General features: G+C 42.4%; 1 protein-coding gene across 1 annotated transcript; it reads right to left on the bottom strand.

Annotated features, from left to right (window-relative positions):
* Positions 1-8: 8 nt before the first annotated feature.
* stox1 (storkhead box 1) lies at positions 9-24,435 on the bottom strand. Its single transcript, XM_034682508.1, has 4 exons — positions 23,851-24,435; positions 5,156-5,308; positions 1,139-3,785; positions 9-520 (listed from the first exon to the last, which is right to left on the bottom strand). Exons 1-4 carry the CDS (start codon positions 24,179-24,181, stop codon positions 367-369), a joined length of 3,285 nt encoding a protein of 1,094 aa, XP_034538399.1. The 5' UTR covers positions 24,182-24,435; the 3' UTR covers positions 9-366.
* Positions 24,436-25,209: the final 774 nt, after the last annotated feature.

The following is a 25,209-nucleotide window of genomic DNA, read 5'->3' as shown; positions in this document are numbered from 1 at the left end:
CACCTTGGTTGAAATACACAGTTTTATTTTATGAACTGCTACACCATAAATGAAAAGAGACAGTTAAATGAGATGTTAATGCTTTGAAAATTTTCACAAATGTATCAAGTAGAGAAAGATAACTGTACACTTATATCACAAAACATTAGATCAGTACACCATGCAAGTAACAGATCATAAACAAAGTACTCAATGAATACAGAAATCAAAGCTAATACCTTTAAAATTATTTACAGAAAGAAAAACGTATTTATATATATATTCTACATCTGTACACATACCCTAGCTGTTATCACTATCAACATGGGAATAGATGTTACTGGATATGCTTGTGATTGCATGGAGCTGAGTATTAAAGCACATCTGTTAAACGTTCATGACAGGAGTTAACTGAAGCAGTGAGCTCTGTGGTCGGATGGTGCTGCTCTTTGAATGCAGTTTCTCCAGGTTTTGTAAAAAGCCTCTTCTCTTGAGACCCTCGAGGATGACCGTGTTGCTGGAGGCCAGACTGACACGGGTCCTATAGAGCAGAAGAAGAAAAAAACCAGTGTGCATGAGATTGATTACGTCTATAAATATTCCACATATTCTGTACGGGGGTGACGTGTTCATGAAAGCCATCTGTCCTCCAACATACTTTGGGTGCAACCCAAGTTCAGTGTCATAAAAGAGTCTTTTCTGCTGTTTTGATTACGACATGAGTTAAAGAGCTGCTCACCAATTACACTTAATTATCAAAATGAGTCCCTTCTGTCCAAATACTCAATGGTATAATTGGTCACAAGGTGTTTGCTCAGCTTGCTTTAAAGGAAAAAGCTCAAATTGGGAAGAAGGCCAACCACACACACACGTAACCTAGAGGTTAACTAACTCAAGTATAGTGTTTATTTTGCCTGTCTCCTCAAGAATGCAGAGGGAGAGTCGAGTGTTGAGATAAAATTGGGCCTTGGGACGATTTTGTCTTCTGAAAACCTGTTTTTGTTTTGTCTCAATCTGTGCTGAGTTCTCTCCCTTTGTGTAATTCAGTGGCTTTGAGAAGGTGTTGTTGCTCTCAAAGTGACCTATTATGAAATGGAAACACAATATTACAGTATCTTATAACACTTGATGTGAACAAGTATAAGGGAGAGACACTCACCGAGGAGAATCTATGCCACTGTCTCCCGTGATGCTCTGGTTCTCTAACAGTTCCACTGCCTCCCCAACGTCTGCTCCTCTGGCTCCACTGGGCATGCTCAGAGCAGCTCTGTGGCTCTGAGGATCGCCTGTCTCGTCAAACTCATCGTCCCGCACTTCCTCCACTTCAGCTGCCCAGTGTGCAGATTCCCCATCTCCCTCATCGGCTGACTTGCGGACGGTCTCTGTGTCCGACTCCATCTCGCTAGTCTGGCAGTAGTCAAAGATGCTGCTGTCTGCAACTTCAGGTGTTTCCAAATCAAGGTTGACCTCACGTTGTGCATCCCCCTGAATCAGTGTTCCTCGCCTGAGGCTGGTTTCACTCGGTGTTCCTGATGATCTAGTCCTCTGATGGAGTCTCCAGCTGGTCTCTCCAGGTCTGGTGGGGCTGAGGGAAACGTCCCTTTTGGTTTCTTTGAAATCCCTTGAGCCTTGTACTGAGGCAGCTTGTGGTTGGTGAAGGTCAGAGTTGTAATAGTGACGGTTGGTTCCCTGATACCGTACATCTGAATCATGGCAACGGTAAACCAACCTTTGGTCACGGGAGTCCCCTAAACTTGTTTGATACACATCATCAATTCCCTCCTCCTCGTTCAGACACAAGGAGCTGCAGGCGTCTTCCTCCTCCTGTTCCTCTACTCTCCTGTAGAGTCTGTAGTCGTCTTCAATGAAGCCATCAGTGTCCGTTATGGAGGGTGCTCTATCAGCTATCAGATCCGTCCTTTCTCCTTGGCTCATGATACTCCCCTCTCTGTTATGGATGGCAAAAGGTCTTACCTCCTGTTGTTCCTGTGTGGCTGTAGTTTCACGGGTCTGCTGATGTGAAAGGAGTTCGTCCGGTCTTTGGATATCCTCCCTTTGTGGGTTGGAGAGTCTGAGGGAGTGTTTCCGCTGTAGAGGAGGCCTTGGCCAGGGCAGAGTTTGGTCATATGAGTGGTTTATGACAGGTTCATAGGGATGGGTAGGACGGATCACATTACTATTGGAGTATTGTTGGATATCAGAACGACCGTTATTCGTAGTTTGATTTTGGTCTGAAACAGCACCAAACTCTGCCTCCTGACCTGGTCTGTTTTCTCTCTCCCAGCTCTCCTTGCCCTCCCTCTGATGTCGGACCTTGTCGTCTATCCGGAGTGTACTGCTCTGTGGGTAGGCTGAGCTGTAGTCGAGCGGCAGTTCTCTGCTGAGCTTTGTGTCTGGTTGGAGCACATTATTAGGGGTAAGATCCCTCTCATTGAAACAGTTGTACCTGTCTTCAGACGCAGGGGATTTCCCTGCATGCTCTCCTGCTTTTGCTCGATGCGGGTCCCACGATTTGGAGCGGTGACTGGCTCGCTCCTTCCTCCCTGGCACTGAAGTCTTTCCCTCTTTTGTTTCTCGTCTTCTGTGCTCTTTGTTTATGTTGGTAGGAATAACCGGCTCAGCTTCTCTGATTGGACTCGTCTGGAAAGGGTTTTCAATCCGTTTCTTATAAAGAGATTTTCCCTCGACAGCTGCACCTTCTTCTGCTTGATCTGGTTCGTCTACAGGGATTTCCACTCTGAGCCGAGACGGGATCAAATCCTCCCCCTCTGGATAATCATCCACACATATAGGGGCCTTACTCTTAACCCTCTCCTTCTCCCTTTCTCTTTGTTTCTCCCTGGAGGAATGGGCCCTCCTTTTGCTGCGAGAGGCCTTCTGAGCAGATCGTTTCCCTGCTCCTGTCTTGGATGAGTGATGATGCCTCGGTTTAGAGAAGGTAAGGATCTCAGTAGACATTCCTTTGTCCACTCCCTTATCGTCCTTTTCGAGACCCCTATCCAACACTCTGTCCATCCCTCTCTCTTTCCTCTCCTCCAGCTTCTTCATTAAGACCGTGTGGCGTGTCAGGTTGTCCACGGTCAGTTCAGGGTTGATCCTTTTGATGATGGCATGCTCCAGATCCCGGGGTAAGTTGTTGAGGTCGTCTTCGTCTCTCACTGGCCACTCTTCTGGAGGAAACTGACCTGAGAATGACGCATACTCCTTCTTCGGCTTCTCCTTTTTACCTCCATTCCTCCTGAACAAACTGAGACCAAACTTCCTCCCTGGTTTGTTGTCTTTTTCTTTGCGACCGGTGGCATTAGTAGTGCCTGTAGTTTTGCTGATCTCACTCGCTTGGCAATCTGCAGCTGTGGAGGTGGACTGATGTTGCACTGTGGGTTTGTGATCTAATGGTCGCGGCCACTTCAAACTCTTGCCTGTACATTCACTCATGGAAACAGAGACAGAGTGCTGGTCTGGGACAGTAGAGGGAGGGATGGTTGCTGTCACCGTGGTGGAGGGGATATTAGTTGATGTTTGAAGAGGACTGAAGCAGCTGCAAGACTTGCAATGTGCAACCGGTGGAGTTTGAGTGCTCTCAACACAAGCATCATTGCTCAATAGGTAAGTGATGGGAGGAGGGGAAGGAAGGTCGTCTGCTGACCCAGAGGCCCACAAGTTCTTCTCTCGGACCATGTTGTTGGTAATGAAATAGGTCTGAGGTGTGACGATGAAGTAACCCTCGCCTGTGTGGTAAATTTTGCGCTCTTTTATCAGAGTTCCAAGAGCATTGTAGAGGATGTCCTGAGTGGGGATGGTTATCCCTGAGACACAATAGAAAAAAAAGTAAGGCATCAGAGTCAAAGTCAAACAACTCCATGAAGAGAAAGTTCCACATTTTTGAACCATGTCATTGCACAAAGACTGAGAATGGTAAAACAGCAAACATGCAACACCGTACAGCAACAAATATTAAAGAGCACCTCTAAACTCTGTCATCAACGTCACGTATATCCCTCTCTTTTTTCACACAAGCAAAAACCAAGGAGTAACAACAGATCAAAAATTTCATAGGGTTACAGGAAGCACCATCTCTCTTGAGTGGTGGTCAAGAAATAGTAACAGAAAATAACCCATTTCTAGATTTTAGTTTAAAGCTTTGGGTTTTATTTGCATTCAACACATAATAAAGCTTTAGCATTCCGCATCAAGTGAGGACATTGAGATATGCTGTATGGGTGACACCATTGTTCATTAATGAGTATAAAATATGTAATATATATAATATGTAATGAATATATATGTAATGTATGTGTATGAATTTTATGTGCTTTGGCAACAACATGTCTTTGTTCATGCCAATAAAGGAAATTTTTAATAGTAACTTTTAGATCAGTTTAGCTCGAGCTCTTCTAATATTGTGAATCTGAAATCTGCATCTGAAAACAGGCTCTACCATCATCAAGCCTCGGTTCTTTTATACTGATCCTGAAACAGCATTATACTGGAGTCTCAGTGTGTGAGGCACAAAATGAAAACACACAAACACAAACTTCATGCACGCATACTCAGGCATGCACACACACACGCACGCACGCACGCGCACACACACACACACACACACACACACACACACACACACACAAACACACACACACACACACACACACACACACACACAGTGCTGCTCTGTCCTGCCTGCTCAGCTTTCTCATAGTGACCCGGTCTCACCCCTATAACGCCATACTGTACCACCATCATGTATCTGTGACAGTGAAATTGTGAACATGAGATGTTGTAGGAGTGTAAATGTAGAGCCTTGAACTGGTGATATGGTGAAACATGGTGACATTATAGCCACAAAGGGTAATGTGCAGGGCTTTTCATGGAAATGACTGGAGCTGGCCAAGATATATTACTGTTTTAAAGCAGCTAATGGAAACTATTACATTTTGACAATAAACATTCTAAACACACAGAATGTCCAGTCACTGTTTTAGAGCTTTAGAGGTTCTGGTTGACATTTTTAGTGACCTTTAGATAAAGCCAGGTTAGCTGTTTTTTCCTGTTTCCTCTCTTTGTTCAAACCTAACAGACTAAGCTGTAGCTTCTTATTAGTCATACAGGCATAACAGAAGTATCAATTTACACATTTTGCAGCTGAAATGAGATGAGTCAATATTTTATTAATTACCTGGATGGGCTTTGCTCATGTAATTCACAAGAGCCTCCTGGTTGACGATGATTTGAGAGGAGTTCATGTCCGAGATGACAGAGCACAACACCTCTGACAAGGGAATGAACTGGGACTGTGGGACAGCGGACATCTGCACTGGTGACAGATCACCTGAAACACACAAACATGAGCAGATGATTGGCTGGAAACAGGTGGGTCTGCTGCAGAAAACACAAACACACCTGGGTTAGAGAGGTCTCCCTCTGGCTTGTGCTGCCAGTGAAAACAACCTGAAGTTCTGAAGTTGACATTCCTCTCCTGACCACCTTCTAAATCATGACCGAGGTGGTCTATTTATGTGAGTTATATGAACCATGCCTGACTGCCTTTGAGAATTCCATCTGTATCAAGATAGACCGCAGAATTCCATTACTCCCACAGAAACGACCACAAGTCTGCCTGCTGGGCAGATCAGATATCCTGCCTCACATATCACACAGCCCCACACGTCTAGGGGGCTCCCTAAGACAAACATGCTACCCAAAGTGAGAGGACCGAGAAAGAAGACAGAGACAGTCTTGGAGACATTTGTCTTTGAAAAATATTGTTAAGCATACAAACAAACCGTGGGACCCCATTATACAAAAGCCACAGGGCTTTTAAATCATAAAATGTAGCTGCTTTAAAGATTACCAGACATTTTAGAAACATTTAAGAATAAAAACAATCAGCAGAATGTCACATATGGAGAAACGTAATTGAAACAACATGCAGTGGTTGCATACAGTCAGGCAACCAGGGGTTTCTTGAGCAAATTTAACAGAAGGAGCAGGAGCAACTAAATAGCACAGTTGTTTTTTAGTAATTGGTTACCTCATTTGTGGACATGATTGCTCTAATTGGATTATTTCCACCTCTGATTATTACAGTTGCTGCAAGAATTGAAGGTTGTTTTTATGTAACACGTAAGAAATGTCACTTTTTAGGTATTACTCAGCGGTGTTGAATAGCTGATTTAGACTGGTAAAAACCAATTGAAAATACTGATGAATTCTCAGCAGCAAAAGTGACACCAAGGACAACCTGATCACACACCTCATCACACACACATCACACGTTCCTTGGCCTGTTGACACTGTGGCAAAAATGTTACTTTCTGACAGCATCGATTAACAACATGGTGGATTGATTACTTTTAATTTATCTGGAGAACAAGAAACTTCCTATTTGTGGTTAATGGTCGACCAGTCAGCAGCAAAGTAAGGCAGAGGAGAGGAGGAAAAGTGCAGAAACCATGAGGAAGGTGAACACAATTTTGGTTTTGAGACTATTTTTTTAAGCTAGATAAATAAATCACTCGTAAAATAATATTTACAACAATATTTAGTTTCAGGGATACATACAGCAGGTACGTTTTATGCAAATTAAAATCCACCTGCCCAATATACATTATCCCTATGATACTGTATAAATCTCCAGATGGTAGTTTAAGCAACAGAGCTGATTAAAAAATGTTAATGTATGCATGTGTCTATGTTGTGGGATTATGAATGGTTGGTGGTTAGGTGTAGCTTCGATGTGGTTGTGGTTACAATGAGCGTATTTATTTCTCTGCATAATTACATTGGGATCTCTGAGACTACATAATGAACCCCTGAGCGATAATAGAGAAATGTTTGCTCAGCTTATGCAGCCTGCATTAACAATTATTTAAAATCATTGACATACTGACACCAATATCTGCATTTCAGGGCTAATTCTCCATAAAACATGCATACAGTATAAACAGAGCACAGGGAGTGATGTTTACTTGTCAGAGGTGAGCTCAGAAAAAGCACCAAAACAAACCATTTACCACTGCTGGTAAATGATTAGCCTCCGAACCGAGGTAGTACAGACCCCCCTTTATATAAAACTGCATACAAGGGCATGAACATAACCTTACCCACAGGACTGGAAAATTAGTTTGAGTTAATCAGCTACACATCATTAATGAAAGGCTGAAAGGGTAAGAGATAAAACAGCAATTTAACCCTTGAAGTGCTGCAGGTATACCAGTTATCCTGTACAATCTGAATGTAAGCATGAGCCGCTGTGTGGACAACCTTTTGTATAAATGTTAGAACTCAGATCTCAACTGTGTTGTGTGCGACTGCGAGTAATTCTTCCATCAACCCCAGGTCATATAATGAAAACACTGCCAAGCTCACACTTCTTTTAAACCAAACATTTACGACCCTCACACTTGAACCACTTATGTCGGAGGCAGGTAAAATAAACAACAAATCAGATATCTGCTGTAGCAAAGTATGACAGAACACACTCACACATACAAAAACAGACACACTCGACACATCCAGGCACACCTAATAATAACTTTTGTTTAACAAGAAGGGTGTAATCAGTCAAAAGGCCTTTTTCTCTGCTGCACATTATCACTATTAATGACACACTGCAGACTCTGTTGCTCCATTTTACTGGCAAAGAGTTATCTGGCCAAAATCCTGCACTATAATGGGTAAAAAAAAATAAATGTTAGTGGTCATAGAGTAAACAGATCTTTGTTTTTCATGGGTTATCTATTTAAGACATCATGTGATAAGCCAAGCCTTAACTTTGTGAAAATATCAGCAAAGCCAATAAGGAGATGTGAGAAGCAAATTTTGTGGAAAAAAAACACCCCAAATTTCTCAGACTATCCAAAACATACCAAAATAAATGAAAAGTAGCTGGACTCGGTGTAAAAACGACTCACTACAGCAACACCTTTCTCTGCTTCAATTTGTCACATGGGTTTCCTGAGTTTCAGAAGAGGCTGAAAGAGAACATTTTTTATCCTCTGTAAGAAATATTTCAAGCAAAGTAAGTTACAAAACAATTAACAGCACAGTGGGCTCTCTTAAGGTCTGTAATTCTCACAGAGAGGGGTCTTTCTCTCTAAAACTGATCCCATGACACACGGAGGGGATCGTAAAGAAATCCCATCTGCCATTCCTCTGCTCCGACAGAAGACGTTAATCTGACTAAACCTCAGAGCGGATATCTCAATAGGAGTCTCCCTGGGCAGTGAATTAGTGCTGCTGACTTAGCTCCTCATTGTTGTTAACTTCCTATAGGGATGTCTGGCCGGTCGTCCACATAGCAACCACTTCATACTGCTGTAAACAGGGAAAAGGCCAGGAAAGATATGAAGGGGTTAGAGGATGAGGAGGCACAACATTAATGTCTTAATCATAAACTAATGTGAAAACTATTCTTTCTTTAAACAAACTCCCTGATCTCTTTGTACAGAGGCATCTTAAGGAGATCAAGTTTTACTCATGTCCTGGATTAAAGCAGGATGTCCTGTTGAACGCCTGCTAGCAAGATTTATACTCTCAGAGGAGTTAAAACGGAGAAATGCATACCCACACACCAGGTGTGTGTCCGATGTGTGGCCAGGACCCTTAAAATCGGATTGACCACCACTGCTGTCATCCCAAAATCTGTGGCTATGATTGGCTAGATCAATCTTGTCCGTATGCCAAAGGCTGCTTGTAGCTTTCTCTGCATTTCAATGCATTGATTTTTCCTAGTTAATGTTGGTAGATATGATTGGTGCAGACAGAAAGGTTAAATAAAAAATGCATGTGTTCATTAAAGCATTCATATGTGTGACTAAATACTTTATGCCACCCCTGCTGAACTTAGTGCCTGAGTTTGGCCACCAGTACTAAGAGTCTGGATACACCCCTGCAAATAATATTCAAATGTTACAATCTGAGAGCGGTATTGAGTACAAAGTTTTACAGTTAAGTCAGACTGAAAATAAAGAGTTGGGAAAAAGAGACAACATTGGACCTAGAGTATTTATTTATAGGAAAAGGTTGCAACAGAAAGAGGATTAGTGTTTATTGAGTCTAACTTTAGCAGGCGTGACGGTCGTAGAGGTTCACTGTCTTCTCTCAGGGGGGAAACAGACCTCTGTGTTCTTGTAATCTTAGACCAGGGCGCTGACTTTACACTCATTGTCATACACTGAATGAATACCCAGCTCCGTGCCATGGCAACCGAACTCTGTGCCACGAGGAAGAGGGAGGGAGACGAGCAGGAGAAGAGGCTTGACTTAAAGCACTGAAAGAGACGCAGAGGTTGGATATAAAGTGCGTGTTTACTCTGAAGTGTTGGTCCGCCTCTGCTTGGGAAAGTAAGGAGGAGAATTTACAAGGCTAAAGAAATAACCCTGATAATGTCCCAGAGATATCATAAGAGTTATATCAGGTTGAAAAGTTGAACTTTCTAATGGGTAGTGCAGACTAGGGAGTTCAAATCTATCAGTGCGTTTTATCTAAGTTGTCTGTCAGGTGTTCAAATGGTTTTTACACCTGAGCGAGAAGAACAATACTGTTGAGTACTAAATTATAAATGCCCTCTGACAGACATTGAGTTCATTTTTTTTTTATGTTTTTATGATGCTGTCTGGAACATCAAATCACTTTTGTTTTTAAAAACTTGCTTTGACCTCACAGTAATGAAACCACAGTTGAATTGCATGATTGGGAATTTAGGATCTATTGTTTTTGGAGTTTGACCAATAAAAACAGGGATATGTCAGCCACTTCTGCCCAGACTATTTCTTGCGTGCCATAAACATTGTGGAGTTAGACACGAACATACAGAGGAGAGTTGGAAAGAGGAGGTTATATTTGATTAAGTTCAGGACTAGATTTGGGTTTCTTTATGAATGCCATACGTCATTACATTACTTTTAAAAATGAAGCCAAAGTACCACTGGTTAGGAGTGAACCATAAGACAGTTTGGTATAAAAGAGAAAAATGCAATTTAACTTTAATGGTCCTCTTTTTAATACCATTAAAATGAATTGAAAGACCATGTTCTCTGACCCACAGAGACCAAAATCGTGCATTTCTTCTTTAGTCATTAACTTTAAATTTAAGAAAAAGCAGCCTGGGGTATAAAAATGAAAAAAGCCTGAAGCTGAGTGCTCAGATCGTGGAGATGACTGACACAGACCTTCTCTCTCTATTCCCTCTGAGATCTCTCTGGCAGCAGACGCTGATCAATGCCACATGTATTCACATGGCTGCATCGTTAGCTGCTCTCAGAGCCACATGAGTCCAATTTCATAAGTGATTGCATTACCTCAAGTCTCTAAGAAAAAAACCTTACTTATACACCATACAGTGCATACTGTAGAGCCTCCATCAGCTGCATTACCTCAGATTGAAAGGAAAGTCTTATTCTTAATGTCGTGCCATCTCTAGATTATCTTAACTGAACTGAGGCAGAAAATCCTTATAGCTATGGACACTGCAACATGACGTGCAAACCAACACAAAATAAGAGACATTTGAGTCATGCAGCAATGCACTGCCCAGCATTATGTCCTGAAGATCAGTCTTCCTGATCTTTGGCATTGAACAGTGGAACGCAACATGCAGGCCTATCATAACCTAATATGTGGTATGATCACATACCTGGACGCTATCCCCTCCGCTCTTGTCAAATCCTGCCTCCCCTGTCTAACTCCGCTCATCCTGGACATCATAAACTCCTCCCTCACCACTGGCTCTTTTCCTTCTCCTTTTAAACTCGCTGCAATCTCACCCATCCTCAAGAAGCCTGGCCTGGACACTGATAACCCGGATAATTTCAGACCCATCTCAAACCTTCCATTTCTCTCAAAAATACTAGAACGCGCCATCTCAGCCCAACTCAAGCAGTACCTCCACACCAACCAACTATATGAAACTTTCCAATCCGGCTTCCGCACCCACCACAGCACTTAAACTGCTCTGCTCAAAGTCACAAATGACCTCCTGCTCTCCACTGACTCCGGCTCCCTCAACATCCTCCTCCTCCTCGACCTCAGCGCAGCCTTTGACACAATTGATCACTCCATCCTCCTCAGTCGCCTGCACTCATGCATTGGAATAACTGGTTCAGCACTCTCCTGGTTCAGCTCCTATCTCTCCGACAGACTCCAATACATCTCCATCAATAACAGCAAGTCCCGTACCACCCCCGTCACACATGGTGTCCCCCAAGGCTCGGTGCTTGGTCCCCTTCTGTTCATCCTGTACATGCTCCCCCTCGGTCACATCATACGCCACCATGGACTTAAATTTCACTGCTACGCCGACGATACCCAGCTCTACATCTCCACAAAAACCATCACTCCTGCCATCATCTCCACTCCCACAAACTGCCTCACTGACCTCAAACATTGGATGAGCAACAATTTCCTAAAACTCAACTCCAATAAATCTGAAATCATTCTAATTGGCCCCAAATCCCTCCTCCCCTCCACCCAGAACTTCTCACTATGCATCGACAACCACACAGTCACACCCTCCCCAGTAGTCCGTAACCTTGGCATCACCCTCGACCCCACCCTCTCCTTCAGACCTCACATCAGAAACATCACCAAAGTATCCTTGTCCAAAATTCAGCTGCCCGATTACTCACCCACTCCCACTCCAGAGCCCACATCACACCCATCCTTCAGCACCTCCACTGGCTCCCCATTCAGCACCAAATCCACTTCAAGATCCTGCTCATCACCTACAAAGCACTCAATAACCTCGCCCCCTCTTACCTGACCGACCTCCTCAAACGCCACTCCCCATCTTGCTGCCTCAGATCATCAGATGCCATCCTCCTGTCCCCTATCACCAAGTCCAAGCACCGCACCTTGGGGGACAGAGCCTTTGCCATCGCTGCCCCCACACTCTGGAACTCTCTCCCTCCACACATCTGCAACTCTGACTCTCTCCTCTCATTTAAAAACCACCTCAAGACCTACCTGTCTCAAAAAGCATACAACACATGACCTCTCCCCCCGCCCCACCTCTGTCCCTGTTTGGTTTTATTTATATGTTCTATTTTTAGTTTTCACCTTATGTAAAGTGACTTTGAGTATTGAGAAAAGCGCTATATCAATTCTATGAATTATTATTATTATTATTAAATACGCAGTTTAACCAACAAAAAACACTTATTCAGATTCAGGGGTACAGTTATACCCATCGTGACAACTAGCACATCATTTACAGTTCAACTTTTCAGCTTAAATTGTGATGTGGTTGTCTTCTGCCAACATACTAAGCAGTAGACTGACCTTGAAATCTGAAAACAAGGAATAATGTATTGTGCTAAATAAACAAGGTTTTGATGTGTGAAGACATTAGCTGTAATGCTGTGGGGTTGATGACCATATGATCAGTTTGAGGCTACTGCTTTTTGCTGCTAGAACATCTCAAAGTCCCCGCATGACAGCTAAAGCTCTCTGGGTTCATGGGCATGAGTCACACACCTACACCTCCAGGTAACTTAGGATCTCTCTGCTCTTTAGCAAGCACAGAAGTTTCTTCCTCGTTCTCTCAACCCATTAAGTTTCATTCTTCCTCTCTATACTCTGGATCAAAAGATGTCCTCTTGTACCCACAGTAAATGGCATGTAATTGTAGCTGTCAGAATCCCCACATTTTAAGCTTTGTTGAAATGTGTCTCTTTCAAAGCCTGTGAACCCAAACAGCTGATCAGCACGCTGCAGAACATGCATGTTATTGCAAAAATGGCTACAACAAATGGGCTTTCTGATGACAAAGTAAAGCTCTGAAAATATTCTAATTATAGCAACACTTATGTCAACGTTACTGTTTGGGTTGGATCTTCTTAAAATAAGCTTAATTACATGGTTAACTCGGCCCCTTCTGCAGCCTACACTTACTATTGACAAGTACCTCATACAGCCCCACTTAAAAAAATCTGAACTATCCCTTTAAGGGTCATGCCACGACAGATTATTATGACAGGGTTTCAGACATACTACATTCATGGGAGAGCAGAAAGGGAGCATAGCATGTGACAGAATCTAGTCCATGACCGACCGCTCACATTCATGCTATCACAGGTAACATCTAACTGAAACATCATGCTGCGGTCCCTCACTCCAGGGCCTCTCTGGAAACACACACTCACAGACACACACCATCTTATCTCATCCTGGTTCCGTCTAATCTTTTAGGCTCCACTAAGCAAACGGGCTAATCTTCTCTCTCCCTCATTAAGGACACACTGCACGGCATTCAACATAAACTTGAAGCCTGCCCAAACTGCTAAATCCTCCACTTCTCCCATCAACTGAGAGCATGTGAAGAACACGCTCCAGCGGATCTGCTGGCTAAATGTGAAAAATCTGAGTCAAATCCCTGGTGATACAACGTCAAACATTCATACAGTCAGATTTAGTGTAATGGGAGGAGATCCCGACTGTAACTTATGTCACAAATCCCTCCAAGTCCCACGACCACTTCCCTTTGTTACTGGATCTGCAGGCCTCCAGGACCCCTCCCTCCCCTTCTAATGTGTGAGTGTGTGTGTGTGTGTGTGTGTGTGTGTGTGTGTGCAGTCATCAGACTTTTAAAAAGGCCTTTACGAGTTTATGTCTTTCAGTCTCGTACAACACACAGAAGTGGGCGTTGCAGTTAAATGGCCCAATAAACTGAGTGAAAAGATCCCTTCAGAAGGCAATCACAGCCCAGAGTGTCCCAACAACCAAACCTCGCCCAGACTAATGACAGCACTGCCCTTTCCTGTCCTTCCAATTGGAGCGCACTGAAAGAAATACTGTAGCTTCATACTGCTAATAATGTTATATTAAGATGTAGACAAAGAAATATCTGTGGCAAGTAATAAACATGGCCCATCTTCATGTGTTTGGTAAAGTGTCATCAGTGTGTCTCTCACAAATCCACTTAAAAATCAATCAATAATCAATCAAATTGGGAGAGCTGAGCTAGCCATCTTTTTACGGCTTATTGATTGGTTCACAACAATAAAACCTGCCCAGACCTGAAGGTATCAGGTAAATATTTAATCAGACCCATTGGCAGTCAAGTGTGTCAGAGTGCTTGTGTTTAAAAATTGAGCAAAGTTGGAGGAAATGACTAAAATCTGGACTCTTAGTAATCAGCGTTTGAGAGACTGTCTCGTTGGCTGCAGATTCAAAGGAGATAAAATCAGCAGATCTTTTTGCATCATTTAATGCAATTTTGTCTTTTGTCAGGATATTCATTCTGACTCTTTTAATGCTACATCCGACCGCAAACAAAACAGATAAGAGAGAAAGCCAAAATAGCTTGGTTTAATAGGATTCAAGAGCTAAAATGTCAACCAATGAAACACAGACATGCTTTGTGTTGACACTCATCACCATAGAAACCTTTACTATTGCAGCGACCTGCCACATGCAATACAAAACCAGAGAAGAAGAAGAAACAGCAGCGGAAGTATAGTACGGGTGTCTTTAATCCACCTATAGCCTTGAGACTCATTTTGCCAGAACTAACCCTTTGACATTTAACATATGTTGGCAACAAGGCACAGACAGGCTGCGCCTAAGACTCTCAACCTGGCTAGAAAACATCTTTACGCTGACATAGTTGGTTGCCATAGATCTTGGCTGCAAATCTCTGCAGCTGCAATGCCATTAAGCTATGTTTTTACCATCTGATTCATAGAAAAAACCTATTTGAAATGTGGTCCACATCATGCAATAATGAATAAAAGACCTGGTGCTGAGCTAGAGGGCCAAAACCCTGCTATCATGTTCTTGTGAAATAGGAAATACACCCGACCAGGTGTTTAACAGAGGACCTGTAACAATGTGCAGATAGGCTGGCCTGTATTTTACTGCAAAGCCCAAAGTGCCTAGTGTCACTTGATACCAACACATTGTAATGCCGGGAGAGTGGATTCTATGCACAACACTTTATTTTCCCATCTCTTTACCTGAAACCTCTTCAGACTTAATGGGACACACCCCAACATCTCTGGCTCTCGTCTGCTCTCAAGAACCTGAACATTAGCGCACAGTCTGCCAGACGCCTGGTTATAGTCCTGATCATTTAAATGTGCCCAAGTAGCCCCACTTTGGTTACGTACATGTTTTTCATTTTTATGGAAGTGAGGAGTTTTTAACTAGGTACGAAACAGACTGAAATAAACAATGAAGCCTCTTGAAGAACTAAAAATGCAAACCAGAACACAAGCAAAAGACTGACTCTTTCTATGTTATTTTTGGTGTCCAAAACCACTGCCACATGGTAGGTGTCAGCCAAAGGGACAAACTGCAAGCTGTTTTTCTGCGCTGACAGTGCCCATGACCTCAGATTCAGAGCCCTTTTCACCACCACTTACTGTTGCCAGGATATGAAAGTTATTCAATGAAACAAGAAGTTAAAAAAAGAAAAGAAGAATTTAAAAAAGAAAATGTAAAACCAATTGACAGAAATTGTGTCCTACCATTCGCAGCTGATGAATTCACTTACATTGAAAACAGAGAAAACAACTTCTTACTTTTTTAACACAATCATAGTCTATTTTAATGAAAATAGCAGGATTAAAGAGGAGTTTTTATTCATACAAAGCCCAATTTCTCTGATTCTGCCTGTAACCTATGATCACAAATTCCTTTAAAATTACAATTTGGGCTCAAAGGCTCAACATTAATATGAGTAGGGATTGATTAATTATGGATTACAGCAGAATATCTTTGAAATCCATCACAGTCATAGTCTACAGTTATTAATGGAGCCAGAAACATCAACACTGGTCAATCCCAAAAGACTTATTTGGGTATTCCAGGTATTATGGAAAGAAACTTTATGGCCCTCACTGTTTCAAAAAATGAATCAGAAATTGGCTGTTTGTACATCTCATTATAAAAATGAGTTTGAGGTTGCATGCATGGACAGGCTGACCTGAAATAACTTTGTAATTGCATTGCGTGAATGGTTCTTCTCAGATGCACTTGATCTCAAACGTCACATTTCATTCAAGAAAGACACAAGCTCTTAGCCGGATGTTTTTCTAAAATGTATTTTGATTTAATTTCAGTAGCCAATGTAATTTGTCTTTTTTTTTGCCTTTATTGATATGACAGATGAAGAGACACAGGAAGTGCAGGAAGCGGAGAGTGGGGGAAGACATACAGCAAAGGGTTGTGGCCAAGAATCAAACCAGAAACTGCTGCAACAAGGATTACAACTCTTTATATGGGGTGCATGCTTAACTGTCAGTAAACTTTGTTTGACTACTTCAGTGATAATGAGCTAAATCATGCTTGTACACTTAGACTGATTATCTAACTCAGAAATAGGCCTAAGTGTCTGGTCTCCTCAGTTATGTCTTAGTCTAGGTATTTTCTTCAGTGCCCCATGTGGCTTTACCCCACCACCACCGACCGCCACCAAAACATATGAACATAATCTAAGAGGGTTTCCAGTAGATCCACACCCCTTAATCAAGAGTGATGGCAGTTATTGCTGGCAGATGAAACCCATTTCCTCTTCTTAAACCAAGCTCATGCTGCAGTGGATTCCTGCGTTTGTTATCCCAGTATTTAGACCAGAGCTCCTGTCCAGTGTCTGCCATATGATCCATTGCTTTTTAATGCATTCTAAATGGTCAGCACGCTGCTCAGTCCAGGTCTTTGAAAGAATCTTTCACTCTTGAACTACAATAACACAGCACTTTGCTATCACAGAACCAATGTTAGCATACCAGTGCATTTATCACTGCTAAATGAAGCAAAGAAAACATCCTGCCAGGAAAGTGAAGAGTAATAGTAATACCAAATTTAATGCAATGGAGCTTCATTTTTTTGTTGACCCATTTGTCTGCCCAGAGAGTGAATGAATATAAATCCCACGTGGGAAACCCAAGCAGCTGCTGACAGGGTGTATAAGCTGAGGGATACAGAGGAAACTCCTCGACTGTTATTGTTGGCAATGCTCCACTCCACCGCTACGGGTGAGCCCAATATTTGGGTCGATAAAAAGGCCAACATGCCTGATTTGCACCAGGGGTGAGCTTCCTGCTCAATGGAAAAGGATGTGGCTGACAAATGATGTGCTGAGAGGCGTGCATGCACATGTGTAGGCACTGTGGAGGGTCACGTCTGGAAACAGAGGTCAAGGTTTCTCATACCTCGACTATATAGGCCTAATAAAACTTTTACAGAGAAATAGCAGTAAATTCTGAACGCAAAGACATACCCTTGGCACTGCAATAAAGATTAAAAGGATGTTGCTTGTATAATAAGATTGCAAACTAATCGCCTCATACCAAGGAAGGATATTAAAGAGTAATTTTAAACTTCAAGAAAGCTAATTTTCTTCCAATTTTCCTGCAGGGAGTCAAACCCTTTCATGTTAACATTTAATAAATCTCTAGCCAAGTGTTATGAATAAAATTAGGTGGGCTTTGATATAACTAAACCAAGAAGTCAGTTTAAATGACAACTTCACTTTGGTCCAAGCACATGTGGTATAATATTTGGTGTAAGCTTTCAAAAAACATTCCAGCTCTGTTTTTGAAAGAACAAGATTGCACTCACCGCTGTCAAAATTCAGACTCTTCATCATTTCCAGTCTGCAAAGCAGCACAATACATTTAGTTTAACAGCTTAATGTTGTAATATCAATATTTCAATATTAGCCTCAAAGGAGCTGGATAGTGTTTATCTTTGTCTTTCATTTGAACTCATCTGTGACTGAGCGCGGTGGAGCTGATCTCTATCAAATGGTTTTCTCTGTGCTCCCTTTAGTGACCAGTGTGTAAATAGAGAAAACACACAGAGCAGTGCATTAAACATCATACGATTTCTTTTAACAGTGTCCTCAGTTAAAAGGCTTAATGAACAGGTCTGTACACAAGTAGAAACTCAACTACTCCTCATGCCCCTCTGTACACTGATCAGCAAACAATGTATGATCAGACTAAAATCAGGCCTGACTTCAAAATCAACTGTGCAACTCAAATATCGGTCCAGAATCTGCCTCATTTTGCACAGTGTATGCCCAATCTGTTGCCGCTGGCGTGCGTACTTCTCAAAACCATAACTCCTGAACCGTTTAAGATAGCTAGAAAATTCAAAAATCACCAGAAAGCGGGGAAATAGACCTTTGTGCCCAGATAGTTGTCATTACCGTGGCCACTAGGACTTCTACAGTAAAACCGTCCAATCACAGACAAAATTCACACACGTTTGTAACGTGAGCTTCTCAGTACCATAACTCCTGAATTAAAAAAATTCAAACAAATTCCAAAAGTAGAGAACAAGAGCTTTCCAATGGTGTATGGTATGATACACTGCACATTACGGTAAAGATACGCTCAGCGAGGGGAAATGCAGCCTGAAAATAATTTTGGTCTTAAGAGGGTTCATATAAGCAACCAACTCAAAGTTGTAACAGGCCATCTATGTTACAAACCGGTAGTCGCCCCTAAGCTTACAGTAACCATCATGCTAGCGATCTCAAAACAGAAATCGGTCGCTAAAGAACAAGGATGAACAGATCAGAGGGTTAGCTGCACGTTATAAACAACTGAAAAAGTTAGCATAATGCAAATAAATAAGCTGCAGAAATAGCTGGGGTTTTTTTTTGGTGTGCTAATGGTGAAACAGTTGCAATAGCAGGCTAGTATCAAACAGTGGAAATCGTTAGCTAGTTAAGAACAAACAATTTAATAATAGTTAGCTTAAGTTAACAGATAAACAGTCACAAGCTAGCTTTTGAATAAACAATTGTAATGTCCTGGCTAAAAGTCTCGAACACTGGAAATGGTTAGCTTAAGTAATGTAGCTTATATATGTATTAATAGTTAAACAGGCATTAGCTAAAAGAGCCCAATGGATAAACTTCTGGAAATATTGAATAGCTGGCATAATTGAAGTGAATAGATTAAAGTGTTAGCTAAAATAAGTAAAAGGTTAAACATCCCCTTTGCTCTGGTTGGTGGTAGTATGAATGCAAACTTGACCAAAGTAAATAACTTTTTTCAAAAGAGCATTAAAGAATTTTCTACTTTAACAAAATGGGGGTGTAGGCGTGTGTTGAACTTAGACTTTTGGAGACAGATATAACCCTCAGAAGCTGAACAGTGAGGAAGGAACACCTGGATACTGTATTGATGTGTGTTTCCCTGTTTGCCTGCTAACAAGCCCTCTGAAGCTGTGTGACCTCAAGGTGGCTTGTTAGGAAGGAGGTTGTAACCTTTGACCTGTGCTGCTTAGTTAGGACAGGGTGGGCCATTTAAACCTGGTAGGGCCCTGCGAGGGGGTGTCGTAGTTAATAAGCCAACATCTGGAAGAGTTATGACCATTAGTGAAGCGCTTTGAGACTCTGACAAAACACCCTCATGAAAGGAGACACCCCCAGTGTGAAACTGGGACACTTTCAAGTGAAAAGTAAGGAGCAGAGACGAGGCTCTCTGAGCTGGCAAACTCAGGAAATGATCTCAAGAGTAAATGAAGCATTTCAGGAATGCCTCACATGGTATGGCAAGTTAAATGAAACACACCCCTGAAAAAGAAAACTTGGCTGAAAAAGTCCAGCACAGCTGTCCTCAAGCTCTCCAAAGCGAGGAGACAGACCTGCTTTGCCCCATACTGGTAAGAATATAACAATTTCACAACGAAAGCGAGAGGTCTCTTATGAGAGGACTCATTCATGTCCATGTTCAAGAGAACTGTTTACAGTGTCTGATTGGAGCGAGGACACGGGACACCTCATTACACCACTGGCTAACTCCATATAAATGTTTCAGCTCTTGGATCCATGCTCATCCTGCTGCAGGAACAACAGCTAGACTCTAAATAATGCAGGACCCGCTAACAGTCATTATGAAGCCTCTGGTTTCTACAGGTGTGCCGGGTTAGCATGGCTAGTGTCAGTCAGAACAGATACAGTCTTCACTTTACAGATCTGGAGAGAAATGTGTTGCCTTGTAATGTATCGGCCATTACTGTGTTGGGCAAGTCAGCTGCTGGTATAGGTACCTTAATCAGATGATCTAAGGAATATTTATCAGGCATCAACTACGACAATACCCTGAGTACACATGGAGAAATATAGAAAATAACTTAACATATCCGCCACATATTTATCCTGATACTTAAATATTATCTTAAACTTTATCTGGGTTGCCATAAACCATATCTTAATCTCATTATTAAGTATTCAGATTGTACTGTAAATGCAAACACAGTGAATGTCTGCTCTTAACATGCAGGAATTGGACTGTACTCAGGTCTATTAATAAAGAAACTACGCAGAGGAACTTCAAAAACAACAACATGAGTGAAGGGAAGGGATGAGGACATCATCTCTGAGTATTAGAGAAAGAATGAGAAACACCCTGCAGACATTCATGAGTTGAAGGGGAAAGGTCAACCTCAGTACCAGTGAGTCCCATTCCCACAAGGATAACAAACTCAGCCTGTTCACACTAACTCCACACTCTGTCTGTTTAGCTCTGCCTAACCTCACCACCATCCCAATCCTCTATTAATCCTCCTCATCACCTCTTTTTTCTATGTTATTCCTACAAAGCAGACCCAGTGGTGGCTGACCGGACAGTTTGTTTTCACTCAGGTTCTGATAATCAGACAGGACAAACTAAGGAACCAGAACAAACCTGTTCAAGTGCTTTTGTTTTACCATCTTTGTCTCCAATTACAACACCACTTTGCGCCACATCTGGCATTTTTTAGCTAATCTTTTAAACTGGTTTCTTTACCTTCCGGTTGCTAGTAAAGTCACGTCCCAACCTTGCTCTGACCCGGAGAAAGGAAATAGGGTTGTTTGAAACTCACTGTAGCCCATAACTCATAACATTTCTGTTTTCTAGATGACATATTTATCTCACGACAATGTCAAGGCCTCTGAGTCCATGCCGGATATCAATCCAGAGGTCTGACTTCCACACTCCCTCGCTGGCCATGAAACTGGAGGCACATCAATCCTGTGTAACAAAAAAAAGCGGCGGTGGTCGGCAGGCAGTTGCACGGTGATTCACTGCTGACCGACTCTCAGTGAGGAGGCAGTAAACCAGCTTCTGACAGAATGCCAGCACTGATTTCCATACAAATTGCTGCAGTGTGAGGCGGGAGATTTGTTGGGGAGGAGAAGGAGGTGACAAGTCCACACAGAGACGTGTTTGCTTACAAGTTACTGGTGTGAAGCTCAAACACAACTACTTATCGACACCTGCCTGGCATCCGGGTGTGAGGATGGGAAGTAAGGAGCACAAATTCTTTCTGCACTGGGTAGAGGTTTCAGGAATCTGTGCTTGTTTGTTTTTCATTGACTGAGAATACTTTGGAGGAAGATAAATTTCGGAAGGACAAATGAGGACAATAAAATGCACCACATTGTATGATATCATTCTGTGTCGTATCCTTTGGTACCATACCATATCATATGGTATTGTATCATATTACATTGAACTGTGTACAGCTATAATTTACACATGTGTGAAAAATGATTGCCTGCAATAAAAAATGAAATACAAATGAAAAAACAACAACTTGGTAATTCTGATGCATCCAGACCCTTGGGATGTGTATAATGCAGCAACACTGGGATTTCAATTAATGCAGCCCTTATTTCCAGTGCATATCACACATGATAACTGAAACATGATGAAATAAACTTCAAAGATAACAAAATGAAACAGACAAGAAAATAAAAACATGTCTGCTATGAATGTGACCTCTACAAACAGAGAGAATGTTTAGCAACATGAGCCGAACCAGCCGCCATATTTGTCAGATTTTTGTTGCTATTTTATTGGAAGTTATGAGCCAAAAGTCTGAAAGTCTCCCACACATGGTGCTAGGTTCAGTTTGCCTTACCAAAGAAGCATGTTAAGGTCCTTCAGGGCAGTGATTTAGCAGCTTCAGCACATGCTTCTATTTCATCACATCCACTTCGTCCCGCGAGTTCATGTCAAAGTCTGTACTTTTTCATTGTACTTCCACTTCTCAGTCCACTTTTACAAGTGTTTTCTTATTTTTACACAATATCTGAATACATCTGAATGGATGGATACTCTGTCTAGCCACCTTTCTCGAACTGTGAGCTCGCACACGTTGGTCAGCACATTAAAGCTGACGCAGTGAAGAGTAATAAGCTCAGCTCCACCTTTGGCTCACACTGCAGTTTGTTTGTTTGCTAAGCTGAAGCTCTGGGTCAGAAAACATCTCACAGCAGGTTGGCATGTGAGCATCTACCTCCTCCCCCAACCCCTCCGTCGCTCCACACCCTCCCACATCTCCCCTTGTGTGGTCTCTTCTTCCTCTCTTTCCCTTCACATTCCTACCTTCACTTGTCTGCGCACTGTTCCATCCGAGGGAGCTGACGGACTGATGCAAAGTCAACAGAGGCAAGGAGTGCATCCAGACAAATAGCACTAAAACAACACGTAAAAAGGTCATGCAAAGCTGAGGTTTGAGATTGAGGCAAGCAGCTGGACCAAATGGTAACTCAGAGCCAGCGTGTGTTTCACTGGGACACTTATTCAACAGACACAAAAAACCTGCTGCAGCTCAACAATCCTTCAAACATTATGAAGCAGCTTCGAAACACTTTTGCATCCAGTAGTTGTGCAGCTTTTGTCTTGGAGGTGGTGCTTTACCAGTTTCCTCACTTACACTGTAGCATCTGTCTCTCATACATGTAAAAAAAAACTGTATCTCTCGTTAATACTGTCATTAGGTCTGAAACCCACGCATGAATGTCATTTTCTCAGCAGTCTGTTCTGTCATGCATTTATAGCCCATGAGATCACGCTACAGGAGGCGACCTTAAGGTTTCCATTCATTGTTTCTGTGCACTTTAAAACACATCTGTGAGGGGGAGCCAGAGGAGGGGAGGGGAGCCATTAGAAGTAATAACATGGTATACAGAGCTTTGTTAACAAGCTTCGGTAAACATATCACACCGTCGTCAAGAAAGAGACACTGATGGTCGGGACATCCCCTTAAACACTCAGGACAAATATGGATGGCGGGGAGAGATTAAGGATTATCTGCCAGTTAAACTGATGCTTTATGCAAAACATGATGTGTTACAATGTGTCTGAAGTTTGTTGAGCATGCAAAGTTTCCCTTCCCCCTCCAGGTAATTTGTGGTTTCTGTTCAAATTACCTGGAGGGGGGTACAGTTTTAAGCACATCACAAAAAAGATCTGCAGACAGGTAAAGAAGGCAAGCTGGCACATTTCCTCCATTCATCAGCTTTAACAACACACAAACACTAAGTGATTGTTGCTCAAAGAAGCTCTGCTAAAATAATGCAACTTGGAGCAGAAGTATTGTAGGAAAGAAAGGAGAATAATCAGGTTTAGATATCTTTCCTCTTCATTTTGCAACATCCATGGAACATAGAGTCACTGATGGCAAAGTGTAAGAGTCCAAACCTGGTGTTATTCTACTGTTTAAACTAAAAATCGAACAAGTATTGTGTTTGGCATCATGTAGAATAGTCTTAAAAGTCCAAAGAGTAACAGGGACAGTGTTACTCTGCTCAGCATTGTCTACAGTTTACAGCTTTCACACTTTTCTGTCAGCGTGTAAAACAAATGTTGTCGGTTGTGTGACTCCACAGTGTCCCTCCAAAAAAACAAAAACACTTATACTCTTGCACGAGAAGATAGGTAGCTGACCACTACAGTGTTTTATTTCCTGTGCCATTGGCTATCCTACTCTTATTCATTTGCATTGCAGGCACTACAGACACAGGCGTGTAACTTCTCAACTTCAGGTGTGCAGGGAAGTTGTGCAACCCGACTCGACTGATTCGTTATCACACTTTATCATGTGGCCGATGACATTTCATTGAAAAAGACTGATGTTACATACCGACAGCTTTGATGATAAATCCCTTCGGTGACCTCAGAGCTCTGCGCATCCACGCTTCTCTCAGCACCTCCAGGTTGTTTGCATTCCCGTGAATGAAAAGCACAAAATTCTCCATCCATCCCTGAAAGTATACTTCAGCTATAGCCTTAACGAGTCTCTTATTCCAGAAACTGCGCAAGTTTTGCGCCCTAAAGTCCGCAAAAATCTCCTGTCCGGTCACAGTATTGGCGTTAAGTTTCCCTCCGCCGGCGCGCAAACTCTCCTCGTCCGGGCCGAGGATTACTGCGAGCGAGGCGGCGGCGAGCTGGACAACCCGCTGCTGGTGGGACATGTCTACCTCCCTTATCGGCTCCAGGAGGGAGCTACCACGCCAGGAGTTGAAATGCACTTGTTAAAAGACACTCTTCCTCTGTGGAAATCCAAACAAACTCCGTGTTTTGCCACGCATTCCTCCTGTGTGCGTGCGTCAGAGTTCTGCAGCGAGTGAACCGGAGGCACGGGAACGTCCGACTGGTTTCTCTCGGCTTCCAGGGAAACCAGTGACGGTGCAGAGGAGGAGGAGGAGGGATCATCAGTCTGCTGCTGCTGTTGGGTCACACAGGTAGACCTCCCACTGATTGTGCACCAGTGTGTGTGTATGTGTTGTGTGTTGCTTCTCTCCTGTACCTTACTGGCAAAGCAAGGCAACTTTATTTGTATAGATGTACTTTACATTAAAACATTAAAAGCATTGGAAACTTCCAGACAAGCATAAAATAGCACACTATAATAAAAATAAATATAATAAAACATTGGGGAAAAAAGGAAAATTAGAAATATATTACAAATAAAATTAAAAATTGCATTTAAAGTTAAAATAAGCTAAGATAGGAAGGCAGTTGCAAATAAAAAAGTCTTAATCTTTGATTTAAAAGAGGTGAGAGTTGGAGCGGACCTGCAGCTTTCAGGGAGTTTGTTCCAGATATGTGGAGCATAATGACTAAACGCTGCTTCACCATGTTTCGTTCTGACTCTAGGGACTGAAAGCAGACCAGTACCTGATGACCTCAAAGGTCCAGATGGTTCATAAAGTAGCAGCAGATCAGCAATGTATTTTGGGCCTCAACCATTCAGTGCTTTATAAATCATCAGCAGGATTTTAAAGTATATTCTCTGACAGACAGGAAGCCAGTGTAGGGGTCTAAGAACTGGAGTGATGTGATCTACTTTATTGGTCCTTGTTAGGACTTGAGCAGCAGCATTCTGCATGAGCTGCAGTTGTCTGATGGACTTTTTAGGGAGTCCTGTAAAGACACCAGCAGGTGCTGTTTGATTCATGGCCTACAATTAAAGCTCGTTTTGATTTAGAATACTTTCAAT

Source organism: Notolabrus celidotus, chromosome 4 (assembly GCF_009762535.1).
Source record: "Notolabrus celidotus isolate fNotCel1 chromosome 4, fNotCel1.pri, whole genome shotgun sequence".
NCBI lineage: Eukaryota > Metazoa > Chordata > Actinopteri > Labriformes > Labridae > Notolabrus > Notolabrus celidotus.
Note: the sequence above shows the minus strand (reverse complement) of the source record. Positions and strands in the feature narration are given on the sequence as shown.

What these genes read in the sequence shown, in the direction of transcription:
- stox1 (XM_034682508.1), bottom strand. Translation starts at nt 24,181, where the DNA reads ATGTCCCACCAGCAGCGGGTTGTCCAGCTCGCCGCCGCCTCGCTCGCA. An exon ending in CATGAGCAAAGCCCATCCAG is followed by an intron (nt 3,786 to 5,155) that starts GTAATTAATAAA and finishes ATTGTGTCTCAG; the next exon opens with GGATAACCATCCCCACTCAG. An exon ending in AGTGGCATAGATTCTCCTCG is followed by an intron (nt 521 to 1,138) that starts GTGAGTGTCTCT and finishes TCTGCTCTATAG; the next exon opens with GACCCGTGTCAGTCTGGCCT.